Here is a 20,280-nt window from a genome sequence, read left to right as displayed (position 1 = left end):
ATGGGCGATAGTGACGGGGCCGTAAGCACGTCTGCCGACAAAAGCAATAAAAAAAAGAAATAGGTTATCAACGATTAGGTAAGGAAAGATGGTAAGTTTGAAATGCTTCGAGAAAGAGTGCCTACTGATTTTCTCGCCTATTCTTCTCAGTGGGTAGCGTTTGGATCCGGTGGTAGATTCTGCGAAGCACTGCTCTTGCTAGGGCCAGTGCTAGCAACACCTCCAGTTTGAGTTCCGTGACCTCACCTATACGCCAGGGCAGCGCTGATAAATAGCCAATCAAGGCTATAAGCAAAGGTAGGAAAAAAAAGGTGATGGTTTCGTGGGTCCTTTAACCCCTTTAGGGGTCTCGCAAGAGACTCGAATACCTGCCTTAATGAGACAGCTGTACTATCAGACCATACAACATAAAACCGTTATAACTCTACAAGGCAAAAACATTTGACAATCTTTTTTTGTTTATTGTTACTATACGGTTTGTCCACACAACCCTCTGTTGTGATAATGATAACAACTCCCATATTAAGTAATTGTTTATTGATATGCTTACACTGATTGGTGACAGTTTATGTGATAAAAATGAGATTATGCCAGTACGTGACGCCTTGCTGATGGCGGTACACGAACCCGAGATTCTCAATTAGTCCTGTAATTAGATCAATACGTTGGGAAGCGGTCTGGGTGCATGTACGTCCTTTACAGGATTCTGATATCGACTTAGACCATTAATTAGTTTCATGTTCCATTCTTTTGTTGATTTACTTCCTATTTGTATACCGAATTCACTACTTTTATTCTAATTTCTCGAGTTAATTCAATAAATTAACCCACTTTTCTTACTCTCATTTACTCACGTTCATTATGTTATTGTATCTGAGTAGCCTATAGCCACTTTACTATAAGTCCATAAATATCAGAACATCAATACACACTTTGATATAAAATGCATCGGTATGCAATATGATGTGCTCGCTGGCCCGTACAGTTACACTATGAATTTAGGTTTATTTTTGCGATCAGTTAATGGTGAATTGGACATCCCCACAATCCCGATTCTGCAGGATAGCCGTCGGAGCACCATGGTTCCAGAGGAACGTGGACCTCCACGATGACCTGGAGCTCGACCCCGTCAGTAAGTATCTACAGTCGGCATCGCTGCGCCACTTTGAGAAGGCGGCACGACATGAGAACCCTCTTGTCGTGGCCGTCGGAAACTACATACCCGATCCTGTAGACCGTTTGGTAAACCGTCGACGTCGCCCAAAGCACGTCATCACGGATCCTCCTGATCCATTAACGGTGCTTTTAGGCAATACAAGCACCGGTCACCGTCCTCGCCGAACCCGTCGCTTGCGACGAAGGGCTCGACGAGCGAATTAACCCACAGACACAGCCCACTGAGTTTCTCGCCGGATCTTCTCAGTGGGTCGCGCTTCCGATCCGGTGGTAGATTCTGCGAAGCACTGCTCTTGCTAGGGCGGTGTTAGCAATTCTCCGGTTTGAGCCCCGCGAGCTCACCTACACAAGCTAGGGTACGCTGAAGTAGCCTCTCAAGGCCATCAGCATAGGTAGGAAAAAAAAAAAAAAGGACATCCCCAGCCTAAGAAATAAATCCTAATAGTCTCTTTTATGTAAGCACCTGTCATTTTGTGTATTTGACATTGGCAAAATCAATGCCTAAGGCATTGGAGCCATTAAAAAAAACCCTAATAGTCTTTGGCTTAGTTTCAGGCTATTTTTATTCCGGAATTGGGCATGCTATCGATCATGCTGATTGTAATCTAAGTACACTGTAATTAATAATGTAATGACATGAAGTTCGAAGATATGATGCTTTGTTATCGGTAAAGTACTAATATTTCTTGAATAAATTTTGATAAACCATGAAATTAGGTTATTGAAATTTGAATCGTATTTCGTAAATGTTACGTATATTTTTTAATGTTTCTACAGTTGGAGATGTAGCCTAAGATTTTTGTTTCAATAGATATTTATTATCGAGTATCAGTTTATCACATACATTTACATTTAAAACGTTAGTGAGAACACATGGAGGTTCGTTTTTTATTTTATTTTATTTTAACCTTTCTCCTTAACCACCATCCATGTCATTATGGATCCTCCCGATCCATTAAAGGTAGGTACCTCAAGCAGCGGTCACCGTCCTCGCCGAACCCGTCGTTTGCGATGAAGGGCTCGACGAGTAAATTAACCCACAGACACATCCCACTGAATTTCTTGCCGGATCTTCTCAATGGGTTGCGTTTCCGATCCGGAGGTAGATTCTGCGAAGCACTACTCTTGCTAAGGTCAGTGTTAGCAACACCTCCGTTTTGATCCCCGTGAGCCCACCTACACGTCAAGGAGAAGCTGAAATAGCCTCTCGAGGCTATCAGCATAGGTAGGAGAGAAAAAAAATACCATTACTACTTGAACTTTAAGCCTTCTTAGAAATAGTAACTGCTATCTCTCTTCCTTGCGTCAATAAGCTTCAATGCTGAGAGCCTTTGAGGGAACTTTCTCCTGGATCTAAGTGGTGGACTGAGGTGGTAGGACTGAGATGGAGGATATCTGGTCCGATCTATATCTGGTCTAGGTATATCCGATATCTGGTCAGCCCTTGGACTTCTCCCTCGAAGCAGTTGCTCTTGAGTTGTTAGGTCTCCTTCGGAGGCGCTCGGGCAGCTTTTAGCAAATCCCGCCCCTCCTGGCTGAGCCTTTGCTCGCCCATCTGTCCTGATGAAACAGGAAAAGCCTCCGGGCCACCAGCAATCCTTCAATCATAAAAAAAGGACTTCTACCTCTGGACCTTCTTCTGCATACCTTGCGTATTACCAGCAGGTTTCCTATATTGTCTTTGGACAACTCGAAACTACGCGCTGAGTGGTATCGAAATCCTAAGCTCGGTAAGAATAGATTCGTTGCTGCTTACTGGTGGTAGAACCACTCGTGAGTCCGCACGGGTAGGTATCACCACCCTGCCTATTTCTGCCGTGAAGCAGTAATGCGTTTCGGTTTGAAGGGTGGGGCAGCCGTTGAGAACTTATATCTCAAGGTGGGTGGCGTATTTACGTTGTAGATGTCTATGGGCTCCAGTAACCACTCAACACCAGGTGGGCTGTGAGCTCGTCCACCCATCTAAGCAATAAATAAAAAAAATCTTCGTTCTGTCCAATCAATTCCGAGTATTTTCCTCCAGCACCACATCTCAAACGCATCGATGAGTTGGCGGTCGGCTTTCTTGGCTTTGTACTAACTGATATGATAACCAGTAAAATGGGCGCGAAATTATTAGATGCGTCAAAGAAGCAGCGATTTTAATCCATTCTAAACAGTTATTACGAGGTCAGCTTCTCTTTCTGATTATCCTTGTAAGGATAACGGATCAAACTGCTTAAAATATTGAATTGTCATCAGTCCTTAATAAGTATGCCAAATTTAGAGTTAATCCGACGTTTTAAAAGTGGTCAAAATCATGTTCAAAGATTCCCTTACATACTAACATACGTATGAAGCTAATAAAAGCGTATTCATAAAATACATGGTAGAATTTATTAATAAAAAAAAAACCTTTTGTTTTTTACATAATACCTTGCATTGAAATTTAAAACCAACAAACTGTTTACAATAATATCTAATCCGAAAGTTGCATGAACTCTTCAAGGTCGGCACAGCACAGATAAGAAATGATATCTTATCCGTATAATTTTACAGACTAAAATGCCGGCGCGAAAGCGTATTAGTCTGGAGGAAGAGTATAGTAAGCCGACTGGTATCACTGCAGATGATATTGCCAAGCTACGCCAATGGTTGGACACTCAACCGCATCTGCCGAAGAACCTTACCGGTATGTTGAAATTATTTCACTGCGATTTGTACTTGGAAACATTAAGTAAAAATGTTTGTGAACATTTCAATTCTCTACGTTGGCTTTTTTTTTACCTAAGCTGATAGCGTTGAGAGGCTATTTCAGCGTAACCTTAGCTAGTAGGTGAGCTCACGGGGCTTAAACCGGAGTGTTGCTAACACTAGCCCTAGCAAGAGCAGTGCTTCGCAGAATCTACCACCGGATCGGAAAACGCGACCCACTGAGAAGATCCGGCGAGAAACTCAGTGGGCTGTGTCTGTGGGATCCTTTGGCTAAGAACTGACGATTACAACGCGGATGGATCGTATAAATTTCCATGGCATTATTTTACAATTATTCTTATTTATAATGCCAAGATGTTGTGCCAACTATTGCGTATTTGTTTGTATTCATAATTCAGCTGACATTAAATAAATTAATACAGAAACGAAGAAACAAATAAATATTTAAAAATAAGCAAATTAATAAATAATTAACGGTTCGTGACATCTATCTAAACAACCGTCTGGTGTAGTGGTAAGTGACATGGTCACTACACAAGGGGGTCGCGGGTTCGAATCCCGCCAAGGGAAGATATTTGTATGATAAATATATTAAAAAAAATGTCTTTTCCAGGGTTATGGATGTATATTAAATATATGTATGTGTATAATAAAAATATTACATTTATTTCCGTTATCTAGTACCTGTAACACAAGCTCTTTACGAACTTACCACGGGACCAGTTAACGTGGCGTGATTGTTAGTAAATATTTATTTATTTATTTATTTATCTGAGTGCGGGAGTCCGAGGGAGATAGCGAAATTCCATTTCACTTTTTCTTTTTCACATATCGAAGTGGAAACATAAGCTGTGTAAGGTAGTGTTACTGAAATTGAAGACGATCGGTCTACTCGAGAGACCTTCCCACATATTTCCACTATTCGTTCTGGTTCGAACGTTGGTATAACCGGTGTACAATTGATTAGTAGACCTCATATTTCAAGTTGGCTGGCGGCTACCGCGTTATGATCATCAGCCCTCCTCCTTGCGTCGTATTCCTCATTGCTGACGGTCGTGACCACCCTTTTGTATCACCTTCGCACGCACGATCTTTCTCCATCCATTCTTGTCTCTGGCGGTGTGGAGGGCGTTGTCAAAAGTGGAATCAAGAGCGGTGCGGATCTGATTGGACCAACGTGTTGGGTTACGCCCCCGAGGTCTTTTCCCATCTACCTTACCAGTCACAATGAGCCTCTCGAGATTGCTACCATCCTTCCGTGCAATGTAACCAAAGTATTCAAGGACTCTGCGAAGACACTCGGATGACAGCCGCGAGGAGATTTTGAGTTCTTGCAAGATTGATACGTTGGTCCGAAATGCTGTCCACGGAATACGCAGCATCTTTCTCCAGCACCACATACGAAAAAATCGAGAAGACTAGAGTCCGTACCAGTTTGGTTTTAGTCTTTACGGATATGTTGCGATCTCTCCAGATTTTTCCGAGCTGAGTCATGGCCCTCTTAGCCATACCAATTCTCCGGTGCACTTCCTTCTCGCACGAGCCATTGTTAGTGATGTTGGAACCCAGGTAGTTAAAATTGTCCACTATTTCTAGATCTAATGCGCCAGTGAGTTCCAATTTTCCAGACCTATCCACCACCATGACTTTGGTTTTGGACTTGTTTATGGAAAGTCGCATCTCCTTGCTTATCCGCTCCATTCGGTCTAGAAGCACAACCATTTCGGACTCATTCGCTGCAAGAAGAGTAGTAGTAGAAGAGTAGTTATCGGCGTATCGCAGGTTGGTGATTTCCACGCCACCAACTGTAATGCATCCCTGATCATCAGCATCAACCACTTAAAACTTTTTAGGCCTTGAACTCATCATTATTACTGGTGATAAGACCTCTTGCAAGTCCGCACGGTTAGGTACCACCACCCCTTCTATTTCTGCCGTGAAGCAGTAATGCGTTTCGGTTTGAAGAGTGGGGCAGTCGTTGTAACTATACTGAGACCTTAGAACTTATATCTCAAGGTGGATGGCGCATTTACGTTGTAGATGTCTATGGGCTCCGGTAACCACTAACCACCAGGTGGACATGTGACCCCTCCACCACCCTAAGCAATAAAAATAAATCTGTCCATCTAGAGCAGTACAAATAAATAGAGCTTAAACTTAAAAAAATACGTTTAAACGTAATCCGGCTAGGCTGTTAGGGCAACATAATAAATTGATTGAATTGTCATCTTCTTCTTTTTCTCCACCTTATCCCACTAGGTGGGGTCGGCACAGCTAATTTTTTCCTTCCATTCTCTTCTATCAGCCGTCATTTCAACACTCTCTCATATCGTCATTCACACACTCCTTCCATGTCTTCTTCGGTCGACCTCTTCCCCCTCTACCTTGCACTACCATTTCTATACATCTCCTAGTCACATGCATCTTCTCTTGACATCTTGTCATCATTTCTTGACAAATGTGCAAATTTTCAAATTAATAGGACATGTCGAAGCTTGTAAATATTATTCTTAAAGATTCCGTTACATATATAGTACTTATGTATGCGTCAACTTAATAAAATCATCTTAAAAAGATGTAGAATAGAATATGATTTATTGCAGAATTTAATAGTAAATTTATGTTTTTTTTTTCATATATCACACATACGGTGCTATAAAGTCACTTATGCAATTTTTCTTAACACTGAACCGAGTATGAGAAAATACATTTATTAATAGTTATTAGTGAGATGAGAGAGATATTTGCTTTTACTGATGAAGTTTGTAGTTGTAGTTTAAATATCATCATTTTATTTTTATAGCCTAGAATTATATAAGAATTATATAATAAGATGTTGAATTTTCCAACGTCTCTCCTGAAAAGTTACATAATTAGCTTAAGTAACGTTATTGCATCGTATGTGCGATATCAATAAATAAAATACAAGGAATGAGTCTTATCGCTAAGAACTATCTACCCAGTGAGTTTCTCCCCCTTCTCAGTAGGTTGTGATTTTGATCCGGTGGTAGATTCAGCGAAGCACTGCCCGTAAGCTCACTTATCGTTCCTCTCATAGCTGGAATAACCCCCATGGGCTACCGGTGATTCATCATCAGCCTGCGGCAGTCCACTGCTGGACATAGGCCTCCCAAAAAGCTCGCCACTGAACCCGATCTTCAGTTCTACGCATCCAGGATTTTATTTTAAAAAAAGCGTGGAGTGCTTTTCAGGATATTATCAAAATAACCCTTCTACTCATACCTGTTCATAAAATATTTATAACTACTGATACCATGCACCCCCAGCTTTTTTTTTACAATATATAATTTTTTCTTACACTATTTTTAATTCAAATTTATTAAAATTTATTTTCTATTTTTTAGTTGGATTTTCTATAAAAGCGTATTTTGTTAGTTTTTTTAAACTATTATAATTTTTTTTTATTTTTTAGTTGAATTTAAATTTTTAGACATATTTTTTAAATTTTTTTTTGAATATTGAATTGTCAACGGTCCTCTATAAGTATACCAAATTTCGAGTTAATCCGACGTTTTGAAGGGGGATCAAAATCATGTTCAAAGATTCCGTTATATACTAACATACATACGTCTGAAGCTAATAAAAGCGTATTAAAAAAAGAGCAACATTTTCTAGACCGCCATCAGCTGGACAAGAATCATCAGGGGAAAGTAATTTGAAAGTGTTTAATGATTGAAAAAAAAATACATTTACTATTTGCAATAGAAAGCAGATGCCGATAAATTAACGGAAGGGCTTTGACTGTGGCTTTTTTATCTCAGAAAAACTGCAAACCTCATTCGTAGAAACCGAAGAGAATGAATCAAATTTTACTAACTTTAATAAATAAAAAGGTGCGCTCTATAATTTAAAGAAAAAGGTACTCTACTGTTTACTTTTATTGTTTCTTCATCTTCCAGATCTAGATCTGATCCTGATCTACCACAAATGCGACCGCAGCATCCAAGTCTCCAAACAGGAGATCGATAATCAGTATACCCTAAGAACGTTGTTTACATCCTTCTTCAAGGACCGAAGCTTAAATAAGGATATTGAAAATTTCTTCCTGACCGCGTAAAGTATTGCCATATATTTTATCTTTTTCATATTGATACAATGAGGAATTCCCAATCTACAGTAGTCGACGGACGTCTATTTTAATTACTGTAATCTGTATCTGATGATACAATGAAATCCGTTGTTTTCTGTTACGACATTTTATTTTATATTAGACAATTATTTGTTAGAGTAGAGATGTTTAGTTTTGTATTTTTGATGAATTAAATGAAGTAAATTTGTAAAGAAGCAAGAAGCTTGTATAAATTGAATGAAGTAGGTAGAAAAAGAAGCGGGAATTGTTCCCTCGTAAAAATGTTAAGAGACAGATTATATTTAAATTACAGAGTAGTTAGCTTATTATAGATTATAGACGACACGCAGTTACGGCAAAGGCGTTAACATAATCTAATTCCTTTCTTCGGTTACTGGAAAATCCATATTAAGACCAAATTCTCTAGTAAAAAATCGTATGGTATTTTGGGAGCTGAATTAATTTAATTCGATTGGATTTAATTGAAACTGAACTCCATTTGGAAAAGTACTCCATATTAGTTTGCATGAGCTGGGTGTATTCAAAATTAATTTTAACTGAGTTAGTTGAATTTTTCTACTGATAATTATAATTTCTAAATAAAACAGAAACAATAAACAATTTCGATATATAACTACCGTGAGTTTTCACGAGGGAAAACATGTATTAAAATGGTCACCAATATTGTCAAATACAAGTTTTTACCAATACGATTATTTGGAAGACAGCAAGCACTTAATTAGGCGAATATCACGTTGCTTATCACGTATAGTCAAAGTTAAGATATTATACAAATACATTCTAATAATAAATAGGATTATTAAAAATTTATTATTATTGGATGTAAGGGGAAATACTTAACTGACCTAATCTTATCAGCGTTTTCACAGAAAAGTTCTACATTCAAAAGTCAAACATAAGCTCTAAATTTCCATTCATCTTTTAAGACTATTGTTTCTTTCTTTAAGGCTCGTCACTATCCTGCCGAATCGCTCCAAAGCGGGCGATGCGATCTTTTACGCTAGGATTTTGGACACAGATGTCAACAAGTTTGACTTCGCCAGCGCTATTAAGTACGAATATTTTGTATTACTAATATTACCCTGCTGATATTTTTCTGTTGATTGACTGTGATTTTTTTTTTGTTGAGGCTAGCAATCGGACATTAATAACAATGTAAAGATTAGCTATTGGGGATGTTCACTAAATTCAATGGATGATCAGTGAAATTTTACTCGATTTAGATTCACTTAACATTCTAATATTCCTATTTCTGATGCGAAACTAAATTCCAATCACGATGCATTGTATGTATTAGCAATTATGTAGCTGATCTTATGTTTATTGTTAGAGCATTGTCTATTTTGGCCTCATATGACGTCACGCGAAATTTTATGTTCCTGACCTTTTTTTGAATATTTTAGGCGCAAATTAAATCATTACAGATGAAAGAGTCTATAGTCGGATTGCGCAACAAGATTTCTGAAAATTAATAAAACTTCACCCATAAACAAACACCTCTGTAGTTTTTTCACTTTGCCTCTTAAGTAAAAAATACTCGGAGGTATTCTAGACTTATCCAATTTTGTATATAAAGTCGAAGTTTCAATTAAACTATTCAACGGATTTTATTTCCTTCGAACCGGAATGTTGTCCAATGACGTGTCCTGCGTGTACCACAATTCATATGCTAATTTATGTAAACCTACCTCTCAACTCATATGCCTTTAATCAACCAGGGGTGTCTTTATGATGCTGGACCTATGGCAGTACGAGGAAGGAACATGGCCAGGACTGACCTTCATCTTCGATTTGCAAGGAATAAAAATGGGCTTACTGTCCAAATTGGACATACAGAATATACAACAGTTCGTAGCTTATTTCCCTGTAAGTTCATGTCAATAGTTAATGCCTCACACGAACATTGTGTTATGTTTTGAAGAAAATCATTCACGATTTTTAGGATGCAATATTAGCGAAATTCAATGGTCTGCACTTCATAAATACGCCCACGTTCATGGACCGCGTGAACACACTCACAAAAGCGTTCTACAAGAATGAGAATATTCAGAAGTTCATCGTCCATCAAAACGGTAGCAACACCTTAGAGCAGATCATTGATATTGATATCTTGCCTAAGGAAGCTGGTGGCAAGTTTAAGAGCTTAGAGGAGTGTCAACGTAAGTACTCATGCGAAAGCACTATTAACAGTCTATAAAGAAAGGGCTTAGATTAGGGTTAAAAATACGGAAACGGTTCCAGATGTTTCTAAGGAAATACTTAGTAACATGAATGAGGTAAATCGCAAATAGCTTCTAAATAGTTCTCAACAGATCAGGCGAGATTTACTCTTCTTCAACCAGCGTCCACCTAATGCTGAGTGTAGGTCTCTTTATATGCACTCCATTATTCTCGGTCTCTTGGTTTTCGCGTCAAGTCCTTACCAGCTATTTAGACCAGGTCGTTGGGCCACCTCATTGGCTGTCTGCCCACGTTACGACGTCCCTACTCAAGTACTTTTGTGCCCCATTGATTATTAGTGCAACGGCATATATAGCTCACTATCTTCCACTTTTTCCGAGCAATCACTTTGACTCTGTCAGTCAAAGCAGTTATTCTGCGGATTTCGGTATTGCGACCCCTATGCCGTAGAGAAATACCTAAAATAGCCCATTCCACGGCTTTTTGCGTGATTTGCTTTGTGAACGTCCATGTCTCAGCCTCATATACCATCACAGGGAGAATAGATTCTGTCAATGTCCGATGCTTTAATTTACATGGGTATAATCCCCTTTAGCATCTCAGTCAGTATACCGAATGCAACCCATCCCAGCTGTCCGCGGCACTTTATATTCCGTTCCTGGCTGGTTCTATCTAGACCAGCGGTCGGGGAACCGGGGTAAATTATCCCAAATGGGGTAAAATGAAATTTTGGGGAGTAAAAATGAAACTTTTGTGAGTAAAAAGTATATATTGAAATGAAACTTCTTTAGAATCGTAGTGATTTCAAACTCTATGAAACGAAATATAATAGCTATAAAATGAATAAAATATATATTATATAATATTAAACTTTTATTCTTAAAAAAAAATTATTTCTGTTTGATATATAATCTATTCTTTTATTTTCCCGAAAAAAATAATTTAAATTAAAAAAGCTTTTTTATGAGGGCTATATATAAAATGTAAACTCGTTTTTTCGTTTAATAATACAAGAAAAATATCATATATATTATAACTTAACAATAAATTATCATTTACTTATATATTCTGTCGGGGCGATTTTTTTTCCTCAACTGTATGTTACATATATTACTATTATTATCGTTATGTATTACTAGGTATTACATTGATAAATTGAATAAATGATGTTTAAATTTAATTTTTAATTATTGTTTTCTTTCCAAAATTATCATGAGGGCTTTAATATGAAATGTGCTATAATATGAAAAGAAGCGTTTTCGTTTTTTTTTTTGTTCTTCGCCATGGGGTAATAATATCAACATACCCAAAAATATTTGAACAAAGAAATTTAACCTCAAATTTATTTACAGAAGATACATTAGAAAAAATACGAGCAAACGAAGATTATTTCGTCGAGGAAAACAAGAAGAGGATCGTTGAAGCACTAAGACCTGGAAAACCGAAGACCATAGCTGATTTCTTTGATAGTGTCGAGGGCTCCTTCAAGAAACTGGAAATTGATTAGCATTAGATGCAAGCGGGGTGTGAGGGAATCCCTCTCGGTAGATTGGGGATTGGCTGTGCTCTGTGCATTACCAGCATTCCTTTGAGATCCAGCATCACTAGCTACTTATTTCAAGTTGTGATGAAATAAAAAATAAAGCGAAAACGTGAATTAACTACTAATCTAACGCAAATGGGACATTAAATTCACTTGATAGATTAAGCAAAGTGACCCGCAATCTAAAGTGAACGCATTGAGCGGACGCTCCCCGCGTTCACACGAGGCCGTTGACCCCACGCTGTAACGAATTTTTGGATGCTCTACATTGCGCGTACTGCAAAAGCGTTTTTAAATATTTTCATCTCAGCATCAGAAGGACAATTTAATTTTGTTGACGAGACTTCGTCGACATAATTATGTCTACTACAGATGTAGAAAGAACGAAGATCTTTCAATCAAAATAGTGAATATTATTATGAACATCTCGGTATATTTAAATCAATATATTGACATATGCAAAGAATGACAATAAAACTCATATTTAGCTAAAACTGAGTGACAATGTTTTGCATATAGTACATACGAGCTTCCCTTTAAAATATAGTCCTTTTATATATTTCCCTACCTATTCTAGGGCATATTCTAGTTACGGACAGGCAAGATAATGCAAAAGATGTGTGTGAAATATGGCAAAATTACTGACCAAAAGTACTTAATAGATCAGGAATAAATCAAATCGGATTTTCCTTCCAAATATCAATCTATATGCATAAAAGTCCATATGTTGATTGTATACTCCGCACCGGCTGGAAGGATTTTGATGAGATTTTCAGGAAATCTTTAAATTAGCTTAACGGTTCGTCCTGTTGAGTTTGGTAGCAATCGGGTATAAATCAAATGTAATACCGGAGTTGTTTTTTAAAAGAAATCTCCAGATGTCAGTAAATAAGTTCATATTTTAGATTATTCAGCGAAAAATATACAATATAAAATTTACACGCGAAAAATATTTTCGTTTACCCAATAAATAAATGTCTGAATAATGAAGGTAGAATTGATTAGTTTACAAATAAAGTATTTTTATCATAATTTTATGATTACTTGAACAAATTTTAATTCAAGTTCGTTAATCAATTTTGGATGTGCAGCATATATTTTATATTTTTTATTAAATTAACAAACACGCTACTTGAGCAGTGCAATTGCCTCGAAAACAATTTACAAACAATTTTTCAAGGTTGAGTTGCTTTGTGTATGTACTTGTAATTTTTTTTGTCCTAACAATTTTTGTTGTTTTGTCTCCTCCGTGTTTTCATTAACAAAAATTATTAATTTATTTGTCAAAACTAAGTATAATAATTAAAATATTTTAAATGCATTGTGGTTTTTACTTATTCCAGTGCTTTGAAGTAAATAATATATTTTTAGCAACGGCTTAATAATTTGAATAAATAAAAAAAAATACAAAAGTGGGTTGGAACGATCGACACAGAATATTAAATCTAAGACAAGTGAATGCTGCGCGCGCTTCCAGCAAAAAGTGATCCGAGGTGGCGTGATGTCCCCGCTGGTCGGTCGGTTGCCCCTCCAGATGACGAGTTGCCCCTCCAGATGACGTCACGAGTCCACGTGAGTGCTCGTCGTCAATGGCTCCGCCCATCGACTTTGACTTAAGAGGAAGTCGCCTCTAATACGGCCTCTCCTGACTGGTGGACGTCCACGTTCACCTCGATGTCATGACCGTCTTCAATCTCTGACGATGCAGGACTCACAGTGTGCACAGCGTTTCTATCGGGGTGTTCTATGATATCGTCATAGAAATAGATTGTTTGCATTACAATCATGATTTTGGTACCATGAACCATTAGTAAAAGTTAGTAGTTCTTGTGAGCATTTTACATCACATTTCAGTGTGTTCATGTATAGTAGGCTCTTGTTGAGTTACGTTAGATGTACTGACGACACGGCACTGTTACCATATCGGGTGTATAATATACTGTGAGAGTAAAGTCTGGTTGACATGGCCAAGTTAACATGTCAAGCTAATACACTCGTAACGTGAACTGCGTTACCACGTCACACCTTTACGTGAACTTTGTTACCACGTCATAACATATACGTGAACTATGTTACCACGGTACAACATCTACGTGAACTATGTTACCACGTAAATCTCTGCGTGAACTATGTTACCACGTTACAACATCTACGTGAACTATGTTACCACGTAAATCTCTGCGTGAACTATGTTACCACGTTACAACATCTACGTGAACTATGTTACCACGTAAATCTCTGCGTGAACTATGTTACCACGTTACAACATCTACGTGAACTATGTTACCACGTAAATCTCTGCGTGAACTATGTTACCACGGTACAACATCTACGTGAACTATGTTACCACGTAAATCTCTGGAAGCATGCAGTCAACCCCAAGAATGTTTGACATTACGCGTCACTGGTGACTCAACTAGTGCCTGAACCCTACGAGGACTCGGCCTAACCTGACCTCCACCAAAAATTAAATCAACTCGTGAATCTGTAGACTAGCGTTCGCGAGTCAACCAGAGGGCCCATTATGCCCCGTATCATTATTAAAGTTCCGAGTTTGTCAGTCAGACCTCTGACCATTTTAATACAGAGCAACTATCTCCTGGCGCACTCGACGTATGAGGCATAGCAATCTGATGCTAATTGCATAGCATTATAAAGAATATTGGCATAGTCTAACTTTCGCGGACACAACGGCTTAAAGTCTTTTACGAAGTTAGTTACCCCACGTCCGGTCAGTAGACAATCACACGTGTAACCAAGTACGCTCATCACTCTTAAGACAGCCCAAAACTCGTGACAAATACTCGGTGCCTTCCCAGTTAAGGATCTAGCCCGTTCTACTTCCTTACAAAATGTGTCTATGTATTGCACGGCAGGGTAAAACTTATAAATAAGGTAACCATGAGTTCGATCTGAATTTACGAATCTAATGGATTCGGTTAACATCCGTGCTGATGTGGTAGTTGCCTCTTTATTGTCACAACGCATGGTGGAACTATTTTACATCTATTCTCAAACGCGGGTACAATCGACACGGCGATGGAACAAGACGGCGTCCCGTTTACATGATCACCGACCTGGACAGTCGGACTGTTGTCTAATTGACGTATTGATGGAGTGTGTTGCCGACTAGTAACATTTTGAACCCTTCGAATGTTATTTCCACCCATCGAAACTGAGCATTCAGTCTCGAGCATGTTCTATCGCGTCAATAAAAATAGACCGTAAGGTCGGTTGTGATAAAGTCGTTGAGCTAGTTACTTGGTGATTTATTACATTTGATAAGAGGGTATCCGACAAAAAATTTACTTCGCACCAAGAATCGATATCATTAACGCTGGGGTCAAAATTAGAAATATAAAAATTGTTCGACCTTACTTTGGACAGTGCACTTAATGCTCCGATGATCCTGTCTGTAGCGTCGTACGCGCGGGACTCTGACAGCGGCGGTGATGTGATTCCCAACGCCACCACGGGTCCGGCGCCACCACCGTCCGCGGTCGAGGGACGTGCGTCTTCTATCTCCGACCCTAGCGGGCTCGACTCACGCGCAACGTTCACATTTGAGTTTTAAGCAATTAAACGCGCCAACATTATTCCTAATTGGTCTCGAACATTCGGCGAATGCGAGCGTCTTCCTACCCTGCTTCCAGTTACACGTAGGTATATCGGTCATTACGTTGTTAATTTAATGCAAATTTTAAAAATAAACTGTACGCCAGGATAACCCAAAAGCGGATAGGGCACAAGCCCTATCCCACTTCTGATTTTAGCAACGGCTTAATAATTTGAATAAATAAAAAAAAATACAAAAGTGGGTTGGAACGATCGACACAGAATATTAAATCTAAGACAAGTGAACGCTGCGCGCGCTTCCAGCAAAAAGTGATCCGAGGTGGCGTGATGTCCCCGCTGGTCGGTCGGTTGCCCCTCCAGATGACGAGTTGCCCCTCCAGATGACGTCACGAGTCCACGTGAGTGCTCGTCGTCAATGGCTCCGCCCATCGACTTTGACTTAAGAGGAAGTCGCCTCTAATAATATTATAATATTTTAAAATTAAGCTTGTATTTTTAGAATGCTAACGAAGATAAGGGTTCGGAAGTACAGTTTTCGCTTTAATGCGAAGTTCCTTTTAAACTACTAATGGTGGTAGGACCGCCCTACTGGTGGTAGGACCGCTCTACTGGTGGTAGGACCGCTCTACTGGTGGTAGGACCGCTCTACTGGTGGTGGGACCGCTCTTCTGATGGTGGGACCGCTCTACTGGTGGTAGGACCGCTCTACTGGTGGTAGGACCGCTCTACTGGTAGTGGGACCGATCTACTGGTGGTAGGACCGCTCTACTGGTGGTAGGACCGCTCTACTGGTGGTAGGACCGCTCTACTGGTGGTAGGACCGCTCTACTGGTGGTGGGACCGCTCTACTGGTGGTAGGACCGCTCTACTGGTGGGAGGACCGCTCTACTGGTGGTAGGACCGCTTGTGAGTCCGCACCTGTAGGTACCATCGCCCTGCCTATTTCTGCCATGAAGCAGTGATGCGTTTCGGTTTGAAGGGTGGGGCAGCCGTTGTAACTATACTGAGATCTTAGAACTTATATCTCAAGGTGGGTGGCGCATTTACATTGTAGATGTCAATGGGCTCCAGTAACCACTTAACATCAGGTGAGCTGTGAGCTCATCCACCCAAATACGCTATAAAAAAAAAAAAAAACGATAATAGACTAAGGTATCCTATCATATTACTCATGACCTATGCAAGTGTAGTGTTCGCGCGGCCCGCACCAACTTGAAACCCCTTCAATTTATTCAATCCCGTTTTTGCAGGATAGCCGTCGGAGCACCATGGTTCCTAAGGAACGTGGATCTCCATGATGACCTGGAGCTTGACTCAGTCAGTAAGTATCTACAGTCGGCATCATTGCGCAACTTTGAGAAGGCGGCACGACACGAGAACCCTCTCATCGTGGCCGCCGGTAACTACAACGCCGGCAACGCTACTAACGCCGGTATGAGCCACGTGAGCTCACCTACTAGTTCGGTGAATCTAGAATAATCTCTCGAGGCTATAGAATAGGTAGGGAAAAAAAACATATTACTAACACTCAAACTGATCTGATGCCAAATATATAAATAAATAAAAAACTGCGACATTAATTTTTTTCAAATAACTTATCAATGAAAAATTTTCAAAAAAAAAAATTATTTTCAGGAAAGACAGAGCGTTTGTCCAGTAATGGGTAAACTTGTCATTTAAAATTAGATATAACAATCAGTGCTTAGTTCGAGTTCTTTAACGTATTCGATAGCGTAAAAGTTAACTTAAATTTGTATGGAGTTGGAACGTTTCCCTACGTTAGCCGCATTAGGGCGCATTAATAATGCACTCAAAACAGAAATAATCAGATTATGGAAAACACACACAGAAATTGTACCAATAGTAATAGGAGCAACCGGAGTTATAGCCAAAAGTCTACATAGATACATAGATAAACTAGATGCGAACATCAACACACACATCATGCAGAAACAAGCTGCCATACACACAGTCATCATCATCACGAAAGTCTTGGGAGATACAGTCTTCGTAGAAGGGGAAACTGAGCCACCCTTTCTCTGAGGATCTCGGGGCGGGAGCTCAGTAAACTGAGCCTAGAGCTCGAATAGAGGATTATTTATATATTAATTATATATAATACGTAATTATACCTAATTTTAAATGACAAGTTCACTCACTGCTGCACAAGCGCTCTGTTATATTTCGACTTGGTATTTTATTTGGTACAGCTTGTCGCTGGAACTGGAGTGCACAGATTGTCGCTGAGGCAGCGCCTTGTTACGCCGCCTGTCATGTCGGCGGGTGCTTGAGGTGCTTGAGAGGCCTAAAAACACCGAGAGTGGGTCCGGGGAATCCGACATTCTTCGAGCGAAGACGGCCTTGCGTTGCCTGCGTCGCCTGGATCGAGAAATGAATTAGCGGCAGCCACGATAAAAGGGTTATCACGGTACACTGCTTTGTACAAGTAGCGTTTTGAAGCTTTTTTTTCGGACGGGGGGCCGAATCTTTTACAAGATATCTGCGCCCAGGAGGAACGCGGGTTGGATTGATTGGTCTGCAGCTGTTGGGAGCAGACCGCGTGCCCAAGTATATTTTTAGGACCCTACCGCAACAAACGATTCCACCTGGCACTCTCTCACCCGACGTCCGATCTCCACCCGGAGTCAGAATCCGATCAGAGCGGGGGGCTCCCGCGGTCAACACTACGGAACAGACACGCGGCGCTACCCCTAGGACGCCCGACCGACGGATCCTCGAGGCGATCGTCGACGACCAACGACGCCGGTATCTACGGTACAGCGACCCGTGACGGAATATCCTGCTGGGTGAGAACCAGCCTGCCGGGTGGGAACGCGATACACCGCCGACCTGGCTGCTCTTCCACAGTATATCAGTGACGAAAGCGACGACGGTAATGCGAATCACACCGCGGACCGCAGTCGCCGACGCGTGGTCCTAGAGTGACGGTAGCGTGCGGCACAGCTTCGACCGCCTCAGGAAACTGCCTCCTCATAGAGCGTTCTGACGCTACCTTAAGATACTTACAAATCGGTTCTAAATTTAGATCGTCGTGAAGGTCGACAATCCTCACGCACCACGGTGCCCCGACGGCTATCCTGCAGAAACGGGATTGAATGATCTGGAGAGAGTTTTTGTGCATGCGGACCCTCTGTGCGAACACTACACTAGCAGGTCATGACGGAATGTATGCAAGCTTACCACTTGTGAGTTCACACGGGTAGGTACCACCACCCTGCCTATTTTTGCCGTGAAGCGTTTCGGTTTGAAGGGTGGGGCAGCCGTTGTAACTATATTGAGACCTTAGAACTCATATCTCAAAGTGGAAGGGGGTATTTACATTGTAAATGTATACAGGCTCCGGTAACCACTTTACACCAGGTGGGCTGTGAGCTCGTCCACCCATGTAAGCAATAAAAAAAAAAACAAAAAAAAAGTTTTCTACAGTGTTCATTAACTTGTTATGAAGGAACAGTTTACTTCGCTTGTAGATCATGGGATTGCCATAAATGTGCATACGGAGACGTTCAAATTCATTATTTTGACTGAAAAAACATCTCCGTTCTTTTACATGACCGAGTTGAGTCGAATTCGTCTTCAGTCGTTCTTGAGTCGGAGTTCGGCCACGAATATAATAATATTAATTTATTTATTTTTCTAAAAGATTATAGCACAAATAAAAAATAACGTCAAAATTTGGTTTGTTAGCTTTTGAAAGAGCTGAAGTCTGTACTAGGTTCAAATACCTATGTACTAATCTCCAGGCTCCCTCCTTCTTAGGTTAGATTTGGTTAGGTTAAGTTGTGAGTGCTTCACAGAATCTACCACCGGATTGAAAACGCGACCCACTGAGAAGATCCGGCGAGTAGTTGAATGGGCTGTGTCTGTGGGTTAATCTAATCTCTGACGGGTTCGACGAGAACGATGACCGGTGCTTGAGGTACCTAAAAGCACCGTTAGTGGATCGGGAGGATCCGAAATGACGTGTTTTGGCCGACGTCAACTGCTTTCCATTCGGTAAGCAGTATCGTGAATGTAGCTACCGGCGGTCACGATTAGAGGGTTTTCGTGTCGCGCCGCTTTCTCGAAATGGCGCATTGATGCCGACTGTAGATACTTACTGATGGACTCTAGGTCCAGGTCGTCGTGGAGGTCGATGTTTCTGACGTAGATGTGTGGACGAGCTCACAGCCCACCGGGTGTTAAGTGGTTACTGGAGACCATAGAAATCTACAACGTAAATGCGCCACACACCTTGAGATATCGTTTTAAGGTCTCAGTATAGTCACAACGGCTACCCCACCCTTCAAACCGAAACGCATTACTGCTTCACGGCAGAAATAGGCGGGGCGTTGGTACCTACCCGTGTGGACTCACAAGAGGTCCTACCACCAGTAAAGTACCACGGGGCTCTGACGGCTGTCCTGCTAAAACGGGATTGAATGATTTGGATGGGTTTTAAGTTGGTGCGGGCCGCGTGAGCGAACACCACACTTGCATAGGTCATGACCGGGGGTATGCAAGTTATGTAGAGTTTCGCCTTATTTTTAAGGGACAATTTACTTCGTTTGCAAATCATCGGATAGTTGAGAGACCATTAGGTATTAACATTTAAGTAGATCGCTATGCGTACGCGTGCGCGCATGTGTTGAATGAGTGAATGTGTCTGCATCTGTGTGTGTATTTAAGTATGAGTCAATTGAACTTACATATCTAAAAGCAGTTCACTTTATAGTGCAGAGTAAATTATCCGTTCGTTCATAAATCATGGAGCCAATTTGTGAATTGAGTGAATTGTGAGGCCAGCTTATTGATTATATTGTACATGAAGCTACTTAGGAAGCCATAGCAGCGTTGAATTAATGACTATAAAAATATCGTGTGAACGCGGGGAGCGTCTTCTCAATGCGTTTACTTTAGATTGCGGGTCACTTTGCTTAATCTATCAAGTGAATTCAATGTCCCATTTGCGTTAGAGTAGTAGTTATTATAATTCAAG

The 20,280-nt window shown here is 40.4% G+C and overlaps 1 protein-coding gene across 2 annotated transcripts; it reads left to right on the top strand.

Moving 5' to 3' along the window:
- The first annotated feature begins 1,936 nt into the window (after positions 1-1,936).
- On the top strand, positions 1,937-13,026 carry LOC101746829 (clavesin-1). Of its 2 annotated transcripts, none has more exons than XM_004922705.4 (7): positions 1,937-2,055; positions 3,715-3,847; positions 7,791-7,944; positions 8,929-9,033; positions 9,700-9,847; positions 9,924-10,140; positions 11,515-13,026. In XM_004922705.4, exons 1-7 carry the CDS (start codon positions 2,050-2,052, stop codon positions 11,667-11,669), a joined length of 918 nt encoding a protein of 305 aa, XP_004922762.1. In that variant the 5' UTR covers positions 1,937-2,049; the 3' UTR covers positions 11,670-13,026. The 2 variants fall into 2 exon arrangements, with proteins under 2 accessions (XP_004922762.1, XP_062529104.1); XM_062673120.1 differs by having other exon boundaries at positions 2,019-2,137.
- Positions 13,027-20,280: the final 7,254 nt, after the last annotated feature.

Source organism: Bombyx mori, chromosome 16 (assembly GCF_030269925.1).
Source record: "Bombyx mori chromosome 16, ASM3026992v2".
Classification (NCBI taxonomy): Eukaryota; Metazoa; Arthropoda; class Insecta; order Lepidoptera; family Bombycidae; genus Bombyx; species Bombyx mori.
This window is presented reverse-complemented; position numbering and strand designations above follow the sequence as displayed.

Excerpts from the sequence above, each read along its gene's own strand:
- LOC101746829 (XM_062673120.1), top strand. The coding sequence starts at position 2,114 with ATGGATCCTCCCGATCCATTAAAG. Across the intron at positions 9,848-9,923 it reads AGTTCGTAGCTTATTTCCCT|GATGCAATATTAGCGAAATT; the intron begins GTAAGTTCATGT and ends CACGATTTTTAG. Across the intron at positions 10,141-11,514 it reads GAGCTTAGAGGAGTGTCAAC|AAGATACATTAGAAAAAATA; the intron begins GTAAGTACTCAT and ends ATTTATTTACAG.